A 15408-nucleotide genomic window follows, 5' to 3' on the forward strand; every position below is an offset into this window, starting at 1 on the left:
AGAGAGAGAGAGAGAGAGAGAGAGAGAGAGACAGGGGGCGCTTTGTGAAACTGCTAAATACCATGTAACTATAGGATATTGTTTTCACCTCCTTCACCACCATCACCAGTAACATTTAGTGAGCATGAGCATGTGATTCCTGGAGGAATCTACACTGTGGGGAGGGAATAAATACAAAACAGCACAAGACGCTGTTGTGGTTTGTATCTAGTTGTCCCCCTAAAGCCTCATGCAATCACAGGTGGGGAGTTTCAAAGGTGGCTGGATTAGGGTGTGTGAATGTGGATTAAGGGTGTGATCCTGAGACTACAGGTGTGGATAATGAAAACTCCACCCTGGGCATGGCTGGCACCAATCAATAGGCTTGTAGCCTGGATGAAATACAAAGGATCAGATAGAAGGCAGGCTGCTCCTGTACTTGATACTTCTGCTCCTTTCTGTTGCTTTATTCTGCCTGCCATACCACGAACTGTTTCTACCCTTCGATGCCTTTCTTCAGGTCACCCTGCCTTGGAACCAGCTGACTGTTGTAGACTGAAAATTCTACAAACTATGAGCCAAAATAAACCTCTTCTGCTTTAACTTTTTTTGTTGTTGGGTATTTTGTCTCAGCAACAAGGAAAGTAGGTAAGGCAGATACAATTATTGCTTTAGGTAAATTCATGAGTGGAGTTGATGTTTAATTCTTGCTTGCTTGGTTAATGTGAAGACTACTGTGCAACCTTTCTGCAAGAATTTTCAGATCCTGATTTACCTGTTTCTGTTTGTATGTTTTAATCACCTACCTGGCTTTTCCAGTTGTTTGGAAGGGGCAAGTGATGGTTGGGGCCTCCGTACTTCTCATTATAGTAGAAATAAGTATTGAGATCGGGGAAGTTGCGGTTCAGATCCACTCCATTTGCATTGTTCCTGCCAATCAGATACCCAGATGTGTTGGGGCCCTTGGAGAAAGGTGAAGAGATGAAAAGATGAAGGTTTCAGACAGAATCTTATATTCAAAGAACACTGTATAATTTTTACATACTTGTTTAGCCTATCAAATGATATAGCATTTTCTTCTTTTACTTATCCAAAGACACAGTGGTGTGCCTCAAATTTTCCCAAGCCAAATGTTGGAGGTAGAAATCCTAGTAAAAGCTCTGAAAAATGTGGGGGTGATACCATTGGTAAGTTCATGCAGATACTGGAGAGCAGTGGTGTGGGCCAGAGTGGTGTGGCTTCAGGCAGATCCAGTTAGGACCCCGCCCTGACCCCAGCTGCTTGGGCACATAGGCCCAAGCCAAAGGGGTGCCCAGAGAAGAGCTGCACAGGTGCACAAGCAACAGCCAGAGGCTTGCCCTTATACTATCAGTAAGTGCGCAGAGACCCTAGCCAGAAACATGTTCAGACACCAGCGACATGGGTGCACATCCCCAGACAAAGGCCCTCCCAGACAATAGCTACATAGGAGGGCAGGCCCTAGCCAGAGGCATGCCTAGATACCATCCCAAGTGTGCATAGGCCCCAGCCAGAAACCCTCCTAGACAACAGGTCAGCTCAGGGATCCAGAAGGCCACCACTCTGAACCCAGGAATTGGTGTACTGGTGAGCAGCAGAGAAAAGGCCATTTGGTGGCTTGCTGAGACTTGCAGACCACTGCGTGAATAAAAAGTTACCCCAACAGAGGAGCAGCAGGTTGCATCTATTGAAATGAGAAGACATGTAAACAAGTCTCAAAACCAGATATCCAGATCACCTAAGGCAACCCAATGGTAAACAAGATGGACCAATCTAAGACTCAACCACCTGGACTCCCTGAACTAGCAATGAAAGAGGATCTAGAAAAAAGTGAAAACAGAAATAACTACTCAGATAACAACAGAGATTGTGCTCATTGTGCAAGACATGATTAATAAATCTAGAGCAGATATAGATTAAAAAAATAGAGGAGCTGAGGGACATGATGGAATCCCAACATAGGAAATAAATGGAATCCATAAAACAGATGCAAGCAGATATCCAGAAGATTAAAATCTCCACTGAAAGTTTATGCAGCAAATGAGCCAATGTGCAGACAGAATTTCAGGTATAGAAGATAGGATTGCAATTACTGACCAGGAAAAGAAAAATTTCTTTGAAATAGTAAGGAACCATGAGAAATCAATGCAGCAGCTGCTAGATGTTGCAAAGAAGAATAACATAAGGCTAATCAGAGTCAATGAAGAAACAGGAGAGAGTGCAGATGACATTTTAAAAAGCTGTTCACAGAAGTAATAGCAGAAAACTTCCCAAGTAAGGGAAAAGAACTTGACATACAGATAAGTGAGGCATATAGGACTCCAACTAGTTATGATCACAAAAAATCTACACATGAGCATATAATAGTTAAGATTCCAGAAATCCAACAGAAGAACAAAATTCTATAAGCAGTTAGAGAAAAGAAACATATCACATACAAAGAAAGGCCCATCAGAATCATAGCAGACTTCTCAACACAAACTTTTAAAGGCAAGAAGAGCTTGGAGTGACATATTTCAAGCCCTAATGGGAGATAACCCCAAACCCAGATTGATGTACCCTGCAAAACTATCTTTCAAAATTGGTGGAGAAGTTTGGTCCCCACTACAAAAAAAAAAGGAAAGAAAAGAAATTGATGGAGAAATAAGATACTTTCATGATGAAGAGCACCTGAGGAACTTCACCAAAAGTCTTCTAGACTTAATAACTAAGTTTAGTGAAGTAGCTGGATACAAGGTCAACACACAAAAATCAATAGCTTTTCTGTACCCAAAAAAGACTCACTGAGAGAGAAATGGAGCAAAGAGTTCCTTTCACCATAGCATTCAAAAATTTGTAATATCTAGGAATCAACCTAATGAAAGAAATCAAAGACCTCTACTTTGAAAACTATAGCAATAGCACTCTGGAAAAATAGATCAAAAAGAATATCAGAAAATGGAAAGACATCTCTTGCGCCTGGGTAGGAAGAACCAACATAGTGAAAATAGCCATACTTCCAAAACTGCTATATAGATTCAATGCAATCCTGATTGAAATTCCAGCAGCATACTTCATGGATCTTAAGAAAACAGTCCAAAAATTCATTTGGAACAAGAAGATACCTGGAATAGCAAAAGAAATTCTAGGCAATAAAGACAAGGGAGAGAGTTACCACAATCCCCAACTTGAAACTATACTGCAAAGCTACTGTGATTGAAAATAAATAAATAAAAAAACACAGCATGGTACTGTTAAAGAAACAGACCTGAGGACCAGTGGAACAGAGTAGAAGATGCAGAAACAGCCAGACACACTCAGCTACACCATCTTTAACAAAGGAGCCAAACACCCTTGCTTGAGGAAAGATCGCCTCTTTAATAAATGGTACTGGAATAACTTTGTTGCAATATGCCAAAGATTAAAATTATACCTATATCTCTTACCATGCACTAAACTAAAATCAAAATGGATTAAAGATCTAAATATTAAAACAGAAACACTAAATCGGCTAGAAGAGAGGTTAGGTGAAACTCTTGAAGATGTTGGCATAGGAAAAGACTTTATGAACAAAGCTTCAGTTACACATGAACTAGCACAAACAATCAACAAGTAGGATCTCTTCTTATTAAAGAGCTTCTGCACAGCAAGAGAAGCCACCAACAGAGTGAAGAGTCAACCTACAATGTGGGAAAAACTTTTCACTAGCTGTTCCTCAGACAAAGGTCTACTATCTAGAATACATAAAGAACTTAAAAAAAAATCAGACTTCCCAAATTTAAAGACCCAATCTGAAAGTGGGCATCTGAAATGAACAGACATTTCTCAGACAAAGAAGTAGAAATAGCAAATAAACATTTGAAAAAATGTTCAACATCATCACTGGTCATTTGAGAGATGCAAATTAAAACAATGCTGAAAAACAACAACAACAACAATGCTCAGATTCCACCTTGTCCCAGAAAGAATGGCTGCTATCACGAAATCAACCAATAAGAAATGCTGGCAGGGCTGTGGGGAAAAAGAAACACTTGTCCACTGTTGGTGGAAATGCAGACTGGTGCAACCACTGTGGAAATCAATATGAAGATACCTCAAAGAACTAGGTTTGGAAGTCCCATTTGACCCAGCTATCCCCTGCTGGGTGTCTTCCCAAAAGAATTACAAGAATCATACCATAGCACCCATGTTCATGGGGCACAGTTTGTAGTAGCTAAATCTTGGAAACAGCCTAATTGCCCATCAGCTGGAGACTGGATAAAGAAGATGCGGGGTTTAAAAGAAAATAAAATGGAGTACTGCTCAGCCATAAAGAATGAGAAACTGGACACAGGTATAGCTAAATCGATGCACACTTGGGTGATACTCAAGTGAAATAAATAGAATACACATGTGTAAATGCTGAATAGTTTCTCTGGTGTGAGAAACTGAAAGTGTAAATAAGGACTAAAAGATATAACAGATAATGTGAGATAGGACGAAAGGGGGCAAAAGGAAAGGAGAAGTGGGAGAGGTAGGGCAAAGGAAAGGAGGGAATGGAATTAACACGAGAAAACAAACAAACGGAAAAAAGTCTTTGAAAATAGTGAGGAGTTGGAGGGGTTGAAGGGAGGGCAGAGGAATGGGGAAAAAATAAGAACCGAGATTATATAAAGGTGCAAATTCCCAATGATGAGGGTCATTATAGTGTATACCTAAAATGTACCAATAAAAAATTTTAAAATGTGGGGTATTTCAAGAATCTTTGTTTCGTTGTTGTTGTTTACTTGTTTTTTGGATTTTTTGTTTGTTTGTGACAGAATGTTGCTACATAGTTCTGGCTGGCCTTGAACTCACTTTGTAGCCCTGGCTGACTTCGAACTTCCAGTGATCCTCCTGCCGCAGGCTCTGAGTGCTGGGATTACAGGCGTGCGCCCCCACAGCTGACTAGAAGCTTTGTTTTTTTTAAAAATAACTTTATTGAGATATGACTTATATACCATAAAATTTAGTTGCTTTTAATGTACAATTCAATGGATTTTAATGTGTTTACAAAGTTGTACAACCATCCTCACAATCTTAGCGATTGATTTTTATGGTTTTGATCTCTTTATTACAAGAATGAACAATAAAATAGAAACATTTGCATGAAGAATGCAGTGAGGTGTGAGAGGGCAGGGGTGAGGAGGGTATGGGGCAGGGCAGCTCCCCAGTTCAGGGACGGAAGGGGAAGAAGCAGGCTGCCCCAGGCCTCCCCAGGAGGAAACCCTGACACTACACCAGGGCCTGAGGGCTGGGGCGGCAAGCGTGGGCGACGGCTCTGGGCCTGGCTCCTCGCAGCACTCTGGATAGCAGTAGCCAGCCGCCCGGCCCCAGCTGGGGGCATCAGGCGGTCGCCAGCTGGCCCTGCCCCTCCTGGCTGGTGCCCAGCTGTGGCACTGAAGGCTTGCTTCCGCCTGCTCTTGGCAAAGTTCTTGATCTGCTCGCTCACGGACGGGCGGAGGTTCTTACGGAGAGCGGTGTCCCCTGCCCGCCATGGGTGCTGCAAGGCCTGCTCACAGGCGAAACTCTCCTCCTGCTCTTTCTCCATCAAGTGCCAATGAAATCTTTGGCAGAGTCAGAATATCATCCCAGTAAGGAGAGTCAAATTTGTACTTGGCCTTCAAAATCTATGCAAAGAGTCATAGAAAAGGCGGGGCGGGGGTGTCACCGAACGGCAGGATGTCGGTGGCGCCCCAGTGGACCAGCAGTCCGCAGCCTTGCTGTAGGGTTTCTGGGCCAGGACCTCAGGGCCCGTGTAGCCTGGGGTCCCACAGGCTGTGGAAAGTACATTGCCTGGATCTTCCATCCCGGAGAGGCCAAAGTCAGAGATCATAATCTTGGCATCTTCCTCCAGGCTGCAGTAGAGCGGATTCTCTGGCCTGAGATCCTTGTGTACGATGCCCAGGTCGTGCAGGTACTGGACGAGGTCCAGCACCCAGAAGATGAGGCGGCTGGTGTCCCGCCCTGTGTAACAGCCTTTTTCATGACGCGGTTGAACAGTTCCTCACCTGACACCAGGTGCATGATAAGATAGAGGTGGCAGCCGCTCTCATAGTTGTCCAGGCCTACAAGGTTGGGGTGCTTGATCTTGTGCCCTAGGACAGAGCTCTCGTTCTTCATGCTGCCTTCTTTGCTCTCCAAGGCCTTGTTGGCAATGCATTTCATGGCCACCAGCTTCTGAGTCCTCTTATCTTCTGCAAGGATGACCTCTGGGAAGGCCGCCTGCTGTGCCCACAGGGCTGAGTGAGGCCTCGCTGCTGCTTGTCCTTACCTTGCTTGGGGCTGGTGTTCAGCACAATCTAATTTAAACGCATTTCCACCATCCTAAAAAAGAAGTCTTATTCCCATTTAGTCGGTCCTCATTTTCACCCTGGCCCTGGGTTACCACTTTCTGTCTCACTAGATTTTTCTTCTCTGGGCATGTCACATAAGTGGGATTATATATTATGTAATATACTGTGCCTAATGTTTTTAAAATTTGGCCATGTTGTAGCATGTGTTAGAATTCTCTTCTTTTGCTGCTAAATAGTTCCACTATAGAACTTATCATGTTTTATTTTTACTAGATGAAGGGCTGTATTAGTTTTCTAGGGCTGCTATAACAATTACTACAAAATGAGAGGCTCTAATAAAGATACTTGTCCTCTCACAGCTCTAGAGGCTTGGCATTCAGGTGTCAGCAAGGCGACGCTTTCTGAAGTCTCCCTCTGCATCTTCTTGTTTCTGGTGGATCCAGAAAATCCCTGGTATTCCTTGGTTTGTAAATACGTCCCTCTAATTTCTGTTCCCATCTCTACCTGGCCTTCTCCCCAGTGTGCCTGTGTCTTTATAAATTTCTCTCTTATAAAGGCCTCAATCACACTGGATTTAGAGTTTACCCTAATCCAGAATGACTTAAACTAATGATATCAGCAAAGGCTCTATTTTTCAAATAAGAACACAATGGGCTGGGGATTTTACCCCAGTAGTTCTGCTGCCTGCTTTGCAAGAACTAGGACCCAAGTTCAATCCCCAGTACCTTAAAAAAGAGAGAGAGAGAGAGAGAGAGAGAGAGAGACCCCAAATAAGAACACAGTCACAGGTTCTAGATGAGCAGCAATGGGGAGGGCAGGTTACTATTTAACCCAGTACAGGGACATTTGGGTTATTTTCACTGATATGAACAATCCTGCTATGATCATTCATATACAAGCCTTTCTGTGGATTTATGTTTTTCTCCCCTTTGGGACATATCTAGGAGAACTGCTGGGGCATGAGTCTGTGTTCACTTTTTGAGAAATTGGAGATCTGTTTTCCAAAGTGATTGCACCATAGTAACCTACTCTCCTCCTTTTTAAAGAATTTAGGGTCCTTACTTTTATTTTGAGAAGTACCAACTTTCTGGACCTTTTAATTTCTCTGCTCATACTTCAGATTTTATCTTTATTTGCTCATGTATTCATTCAATTGTTCAGCTAGCCATTTAGTCAGCCATCATTTACTTAAATCTTTCTCAATTCAAAGATAACTGATAGACTTTGGGGAAACAATTAAATGGGCCATGATCTTAGGTTTCTAGGAATTCACAGTATACATGGGGAGATAAATATAAATGTAAATAACTAAATATATAAAGTGGTAGAGAGAAAGGACATTCAAACCTGAAATGCCATTTAATGTTTTGTGTGGCATTGGAAAGGGACACTAGAGCCCACTGTGGCCCCATCTCTCTAAGGAGAGGGTAGAACCCAGGTTGTTGGCTGCTCCTGCAAGTGGGTCATGCATCGATGCCAGGCAGGCGAAAGCTCAGATGGACGTATTACCACTGACATTTTCTTTAAGAAGTTTTATTGTTCATAGATTTTTACTTTTATCAAGTCATTTTGCTTGTATGTTATTCTTAGATCCACACTGAGAGTGTAACTTTTTAAAAAGTTCTTTTAAGCTTCCTACATCAGTTCTATTCCAGTGGAACCACTCATCTGTGTTTTTAGTTTGGCGTATACGTCTATGACCTAATGATTCTCTTTATGCTTCCAGGAATATTTACTGCATGTCCATTCTTATCAGTGCAGCTCTTACTCATCAGTGTTAACAGCTCTGGGCTTTATCAGTTGATCTGTCACACACACTAGTCTTCAGACTGGCGAGAAGGGGCTTCCTGGCTGGGAGTGTAGCTCCGTGGCAGAGCACTTACCCAGCGTGTGTAAGGACCTGGATTCCATCCTCAGCACTCGCCAACGTGGTGGTGAGGGCTGTCCCCTAAAACAACTTTCCCATGACACAAATTTCCCATAAGCAGGGAGGGTGACATAGAGCTTTCCTATCACTACTGTAACAAATTACCACAAATTTAGTGACTTTGAACAGCACAGACATGTTACCTTAACAGTTGTGGAGATCAAAAGACTGAAATGGATTTCACAGGACTAACAGCACAGCATTGGCAGGGCTGTATCTCTTCTGAGAGCTCGAGGGGAATCTGCGTCCTGACATTTTCAGCTTCTGGAGGCCACCCACCTACCGGGGTTTCTGATTCCCTTCTTCCACCTTGAAAGCTAGCAACGTAACCTCTCAGGTTTCAGTCCAAGGTGTGGACTCTCTGAACGAGAACATGTCAGATGAACATGTCAGAGAAGATTGGCTTCCCAGGCATGGCTCTAGGACCTGGTGGGCTGACAGGGAGTGCCTCCATTTCTTCCACCCTTTGTATGGCAAAGGATGCGGACAAGGACGAGTTTTACTACAACACAGGGGAAGCTGATGAAGAAACACAGCCAGGCCGGGGTCCTCCCCGACATCCTTCTCCAATTTTCCTGCTCCTTGGAAAAGTCAGGTATGGAGGCCTATGAGTGGGCATTTCTCTCGTTTCCAGCAATGGGTGAAGTTCCCTCTTTTCATTTGTTGAGTCATTTCACCAGGAAGTTGTGAGATTGCAAGAGTCAAATCTGTGTGAGACTCATCCTGGCTCTATTCCCCTATCTGCCTCCACTCATCCACAGCCATGTTCTCAAGAACCTTTAAAATGGACTTTAACTTTATTTAAATATAGATTTCCCCCCTTTATTTAAATACAGATTTTGAAAGAAACATATCTCTTGTGCAAAGCAGAAAGATGCCTGGCCTTACCCTTGAGTATTCTAATTCAGTAAGTCTAGGGCAGGACCTGAGAATCCATATTTCAAAACTCTTCACCTATTATTCTGACGCACAAACACAGAGGAAATCTATTGATTTAAAGTAAGACACCCTGACATTTGTGTTAGGAATTTATGTTAGGAAATAATCTGGGGAAAGTGTTCTCTCCTTGGTATTTTTCCTATGGACACAATGGACACGTAGTGTGGGAAGAAGGGACTTTAGGGTTCAAATGTAAAAGTTCAGGAAAGGGGGTATATTTTTGTAATATCCCTTCACATCTGGATAGTATTTTCCAGCTTATAGGTGTTGTCATGCATAATGCCTCACTGATCCTCACAATAAAACCTTGAGGTCAGGTGGAATAGGAGAAACCGAGGCTCAGATCAGCCCATGGGTATTGCCTGAGGTGCTGCAGGAGGAAGCCAAAGTCTTCATCCTTCATTATATTTCTGTTGGTTCCTCTCCACTCTCCCCTGACATCTTATGTTTGGGTGGCATTTACAGTGTGACGGGGATATGCTGTCTTTAGGGTTTACTTTCCATTCGTGGGATACCTTTAGTCTTTCCCATACCTGGGCAGCAGCCATCTCGTAGCCATCTGGGTTCATGGATGGCAGGATGTGAATGCGTGTGCCCTGAATGAGCTGCGTGATGCGTTGGTTGCGATTCCGGAACTCCTCACACAGGAACTCCGACAGCTGCAGCAGTAGCTCTCGGCCCAGCACCTCATCACCATGCATGTTCCCCACATACTTGACTTCCGGCTCCACTACAAGTGAAGCGATGCACGGGCAGAAAAAGAAAAGATGGAGAAAGTTTGGATGTGCCATTGACTCTTACCTAACCTTGGTTAGGAGACCCATTCAATAACGAACGGAGGGAAACGTCAGGTTTTAATTGGGTTTTTGCTGAATTGCTAGTCAGTTGCCACTGCCGAAGTTCCATGAATTTGTGGCAGGGCTCATTAATTCAACCTCCACGATACATTTATGTTTATTATTTCTAATCCTCACAGAAAACCCCAAAGAAGGCACTTTTACAGAGTGAAGAAGAACCGGGATGGAAGAGGTGACGTGACAAGTCTGAGGACGTCTATCTAGCTCATGAAGGAACAGACGACCAAGCCCAGTTTGCATCTGCTGTGCCGTTTACCTCAGCACACTGCTTCTCAGAGGCAAATCTTTCAGGATGACGACGGTGTTTTCCCAACACCTCTCTTACCACGTAGCCTTGGTGATGGCATAACAATTGCTAGTCATTCCAGTTGAAAATTTAATTTTCCTGGCATGTAGGAAACTAAAATCCCTCCTTCATATCTGAGAAGGCCATGTCTTGAGGCACCACATAAGGTGTTTATTTTTATCTCAATACTTACTCTCCTCTTTGATCATTTTACCTGTTTAACTGAGAGATCATTCTTGCTCCCCTTTATTTTCATGTATTTATTTAATTTATTATTTAATTTTTTTGGGAGACAGGGTCTCAATATGTAGTTCAGGCTGGCCTGGAACCACTAAGCATCTCATGGTGGCCTCAAACTCATGGTGATGCTCCTGCCTCAGCCTACTGAGTGCTGAGATTACAGGTTTGGGACACCACAACCAGCTAGAGCTCCCTTTAAAAAAAAAAGGAGAAAAGCTCCTACCAAGTGACTTCTTTTCTACCCAATACTTTTCTGCTTCAATTGCTTTTTTTTGCTTCTGTGCTCTTCTTTTCAGTTCCAAATCCTTCTAATCCTTGTAGGGGCAATTCAAATGTTTCTTCCCTGGGACACCACCTGGGCTCTCCTTGTCGGGAATGAGTTCTCTGTTGACTCCCCTTTTATGGAACTTACTATTGTCTCCTTTTGGTTTTAGTTATTTTCGACATGCCCCATTTTCTGTACTGGACCTGGCCTTAGAAATGTATATATTTCTTAATTTTCTTTTGTACCAGGAATCAAACTCTGGCCCTTGCACTTGGGAGGCAGACAGCAGAACCATGGAGCCAAATCCCCAGACCATTCCTTAACTTTCTTTAGAACACAGTCCATTATTATTTATCTCAGTATTCTTACAGCGGTTTTTTCCAAAGGAATGCGTGGAAGGCTCACAGGGGTCATCTGACAGGTTTTCCACAGTGTGTGTTCTTTAATCATCTTAGATTATGTCAGTGATGGTGAACCTTCGAGAATCCAGTGATAACAGGTGCCGTGGATTTGCCACTGCTGGATGATGCCCTTAATTTGCTTAGGGTTTGAATGGCTTCCTTTTAGGAAAGGCTGGCGATAGTAGATGGTGGCTACCTTCCTTCATATCCCTTTTCAGTAAAATAAAATTTGGAAAAGCTATTTTAGAGTCCTTCAATCTCTCTTAATTAAAAATATTTTAATTTTATAAACATTAATTTCCATTTTATTAATTTATTAGCAAATAAATTAATTTTATTATATTTATTTAATTCATATTATATTATTAAATTGTATTTTACTAGTGCTTTCAGTACATAATTATTACATATATTGTGAGTAGCTAGTACATATACATACCACATCTTAATTATTTTTATGTTCCCTATCCCTCTACTTCATCCCTGCTCCTTCCTGCTCTTGGTCCCCTTCCCTCTTGCAAAAGCTCTATCTCCATTTTCTTTTCAATTTTTTTTTAAGAGTCTCACTGTGTAGTTCAGACGGACCTGGAACTCACTATGTAGCCCAAGCTGGTCTCAAACTCACAGCGATCCTCCTGCCTCAGCCTCCCAACTGCTGAGATCACAGGTGTGCATCACCACACCCAGTTCAATTTTTTTCATTCTCTCTCCCTCCTTTCCCTTCTCCTCCCTTGATCTCTTGTTCCCCTTCCCATTTGAAAAAGATCTCCTACTTCTTATTATATATTCTTTGTTTTGCTCTTTATTTCATATAAGAGCAATATTTAAGCTTGTGTGTGTAACATCATGGTCTCAACGTGCATCCATTTTCCTACAAATGCCTCAACTTTCCCTTCTTTATGGCAGAGCAGTACTCCACTGTGTGTCAGTACCACATTTTCTTTTTTTTTGTTTGGTTTTGTTTTTTTTTTTTGGCAGGGTTTGGTAACTAGGAATCGAACTAAGGTCCTTGAGCCTGCAAGGCAGGTGGCCAAACCACTAAGCTAAATCCCCAGCACCACATTTTCTTTATCCATTCATCTGTTGATGGACATTTTGGTTCAAGTCCCATTATCCCCACCCCGGGATCGTGGTGATAAAGCTCCCTTGAGGTCTCTCTGTGTCTGTCCAGCCAGGTTTATAACATTTTTCTGTAAAGGGCCAGGTAGTAATCCATTAGGCTTTGTGGGCAGCACTGTATCTCCCACAGCTATTCAACTCCTTCAGTTGAAGCAGCCACAGACGGTACAAAAACAAATAGGCGTGACTGTGTTCCAATAAAACATTCACCAAAACAGGTGGCTGGCCTTGGGCTGCGTGCAGTTTGCTGACCTCTGCTCAAAGTGACCTTTAAAAAATTTAATTCAGATCATACAAGTCTTTTGCTTCAAATTCTCAATGGGTTCTCACTTTACTCAAAGTAGAAGCCAAAGACCAGGCACTACGTGAGCTGTTGCCTGGCATCCCCAATCACCTGGCTCTACTCTTTTCCCCACCTCCCGGCCACTCTGTTTGAGACACAGTGTCTGCCTCACTGTTCCTCGCGGGTGCCAAGCATGCTCTGGCTCTTGGAGCATTTCATTTGCTCTTCCTTCTGCCTGTCACGCTCTCCTTCTCCTACATCAGTGTGGCGTGCTCCTGACAGATCTCCGTTCAAAACCATCACAAGGGAGAAGTCTTTCCTGAGCATCAACAGCCTTCCCAGCCCGTCCCCAGGCTCCATGGTACCCCATAGCTCCTGATTTAGCTTTTGCTCTAGCAGTTATTTCTATTGGACATAATATGTATTTAATTACCAATTTGTTGCAATTTTAGCCCGCTAGAATTCAGGCCCATGCGGTCAGGGTCTTTATTAGTCTTGGCTGTACTTCTAGAGTCTACAAAAGTTCTTGCACATATTAGGTGATTAGTAAATATTTGCAGACCGTCTGAAAGGAATGAATGGATGGACCGCAAAAGTTATGGGATTTCAGAAAAAAGAGGAACTGACGAGAGCTAGTGTAGGAAAAAGCTTCAGGGAAGGCCTTGAATGATAGAAAGAACAAAGGCAACAAAAGGAGGATATGGAGAGGGGGACTGAGGCCATGCTCAGGCACAGCCACAACGAACACGTGATCTGAGTAAAAGTGGGCGCCTGCTTTGTAAGGGCAGCTTACAAAGAGCTCCAAAGCAAGGCTCTTATCCCCATGTAAGAGCATGACACTCCAGACACTGCCTCTGTAGTATTTTGAGGTCCGCATGGTCAGGATGCTTTGGGTTTTTTTTTAAAGCAGAGTGAGTTATATCAGTGTTCAGAGAAAGTATCCTGGCATCTGTGTGCCAAATGGAAGGCTCGGAGAGAGACTGGCAACACTTAGGCATTAGGAGACGCTCTAGGAGTTCAGTGCAATAATTTAGGCACATTGTGATGGAGACAGGGTTGATGTGGGTGTGTGGAGGTGGAAAGAAAAGAGCAATTCGGGGTTGACCGTTAGAAGGAAGAACTGAAATAACTTGAACGTTATAACTGCTGTAAGTAAAAGCAGTAATTAGAAACAACTTTACTGACCGTGAGTATGAGCAGTTAATGACAACCATGGAATAGAATGTTATACAGCTAAAAACGACATTGAATCTATATTTATAGACATTGGTGCTATACACAACAGACTCAGAAATGAGAAAAGCGGTTATGGTATGATTCCATTTTTATGAAAAAATGCCTATGAGAGAGGTAGGTTTAACATGTATTTAAAAAGTCTGAAAGGACATACCTCAATGTGTTAACAATGGTTACCTATGAACGGTGAGATTATAGATGAATTTTTTCCTTGTCTGATTTCTAATTTTTAACCCAGGCATTGTTTTGATAATAGAAGTAAACTAACAACAACAAGAACAGCAACAAATAATTCAATAACTATAGGTAATATCCATCTTTCAAGTTCTGTCTCGGATACCATGCTCTACCACGCTGCCATTCCCAGGAGAGCTGACCCTAAACACCCTTCTTTCCTGGCAGAATTGGAAGGCTAATGATTTCTGCTCTGCTTCAGAGCCAGTGGATAATGAAAGATGACTAAAGAGAAAAATGGGAGGGAAGCGGGGAGCTGGGAAAGGAGCAAGACAGAAGATTCACTATTTACCATTTAGGTATTAAGGAAACAGAACCCAAGAATGAGGGAAAGGCTTATCACAGGTAAAGGGTAAAGGAAGAAGTCATATTTTAAAGGCAGAGGGTTCCATAAACCTTCCTAGAAACGATCCCGATGACCGGGTCTGTAAGGGAAGGGTCTTGCTCCAGACACTCCAAGAACTGCTCAGGACTTACAGAGCTCGTGAGTTCCAGGGTGGTCACTGAATTCCAGCACATAGAGGTGTCTCCCCTTCACGCTGCGCCCGATACTGTAGATCCGGGTGATGTGGGGGCATTGGTTGTGCACCTTATACAGCGTCCGGACGAGGTCGTCATAGTGGTGGTGACGAAAGGTCATAGGGGCAGCCAGCTTGAAGAGAAGGAGAAGGTACAGGAAGGCGGAGAGCAGTTCTGACATCTTTCTGGGTCTCTTCAAAGAGATCCACACAGCAATGTGCCCCCTACTCTTCAAATAAGCCTCTTTGGCGGTCAGAAACTAAGGGGCCAAGAAGAAATTCTGCCAGTTTCCCTCCAGTAAGCTCGATGTGACAGCACCTGAGAGGAGATTCGGGATTGTCCGCCTCAATGCCGAAAATTATTTATGTAGCTCTTGAATAGCCACTCCGCTTTTCACATTTATTTCTCCTCCTCTTTGAATCCTGGCAAATCTCTTGAAAGGTTTACTGATTAACCACACCATAAACAGACTTCAGTAAAGAGCTGCTTATAACCCTTTGACTCCTGGAGAATTTAAGAAACTTGGTTGTGCTGTTCCCTTTATTACACCTGACAAAAAAGAACTCTTGGTTCCTTCATCTACCCCATTACTGCTGCCACGCATCTCCCTGAAGCACAGCTATTTCATGTCCCTTTTTTCTCCCCTCAAAAATCTTTCAACAGAAACCATTATGAAAAAGAAAATAGCCCCAGATGTGGTGGTGCATGTCTGTAATCCCAGCACTTGGGAGGCTGAGGCAGGAGGATTGCTGTGAGTTTGAGGCCAGCCTGGGCTATATAATGAGTTTAAGGCCAGTCTGAACTGCATAGTG

General features: G+C 43.0%; 1 protein-coding gene and 1 pseudogene across 1 annotated transcript in view; both read right to left on the bottom strand.

Moving 5' to 3' along the window:
* The window catches only part of Cpn1 (carboxypeptidase N subunit 1), a 32882-nt gene extending 17898 nt beyond the window's left edge, over positions 1 to 14984 (bottom strand). Inside the window, exons 1-3 of the mRNA XM_010638532.3 lie at positions 14555 to 14984; positions 9690 to 9886; positions 786 to 941 (exon numbers count right to left, since the gene is read on the bottom strand). Of these exons, the coding sequence (XP_010636834.1) occupies positions 786 to 941; positions 9690 to 9886; positions 14555 to 14777 (576 nt within the window). The 5' untranslated portion in view covers positions 14778 to 14984. The remainder of the gene's footprint in view (positions 1 to 785; positions 942 to 9689; positions 9887 to 14554) is intronic.
* LOC104872327 lies at positions 5033 to 6263 on the bottom strand (annotated as a pseudogene).
* Positions 14985 to 15408: the final 424 nt, after the last annotated feature.

This window comes from Fukomys damarensis, unplaced genomic scaffold, assembly GCF_012274545.1.
Source record: "Fukomys damarensis isolate Sample0158 unplaced genomic scaffold, DMR_v1.0_HiC HiC_scaffold_8, whole genome shotgun sequence".
Taxonomy (NCBI): domain Eukaryota; kingdom Metazoa; phylum Chordata; class Mammalia; order Rodentia; family Bathyergidae; genus Fukomys; species Fukomys damarensis.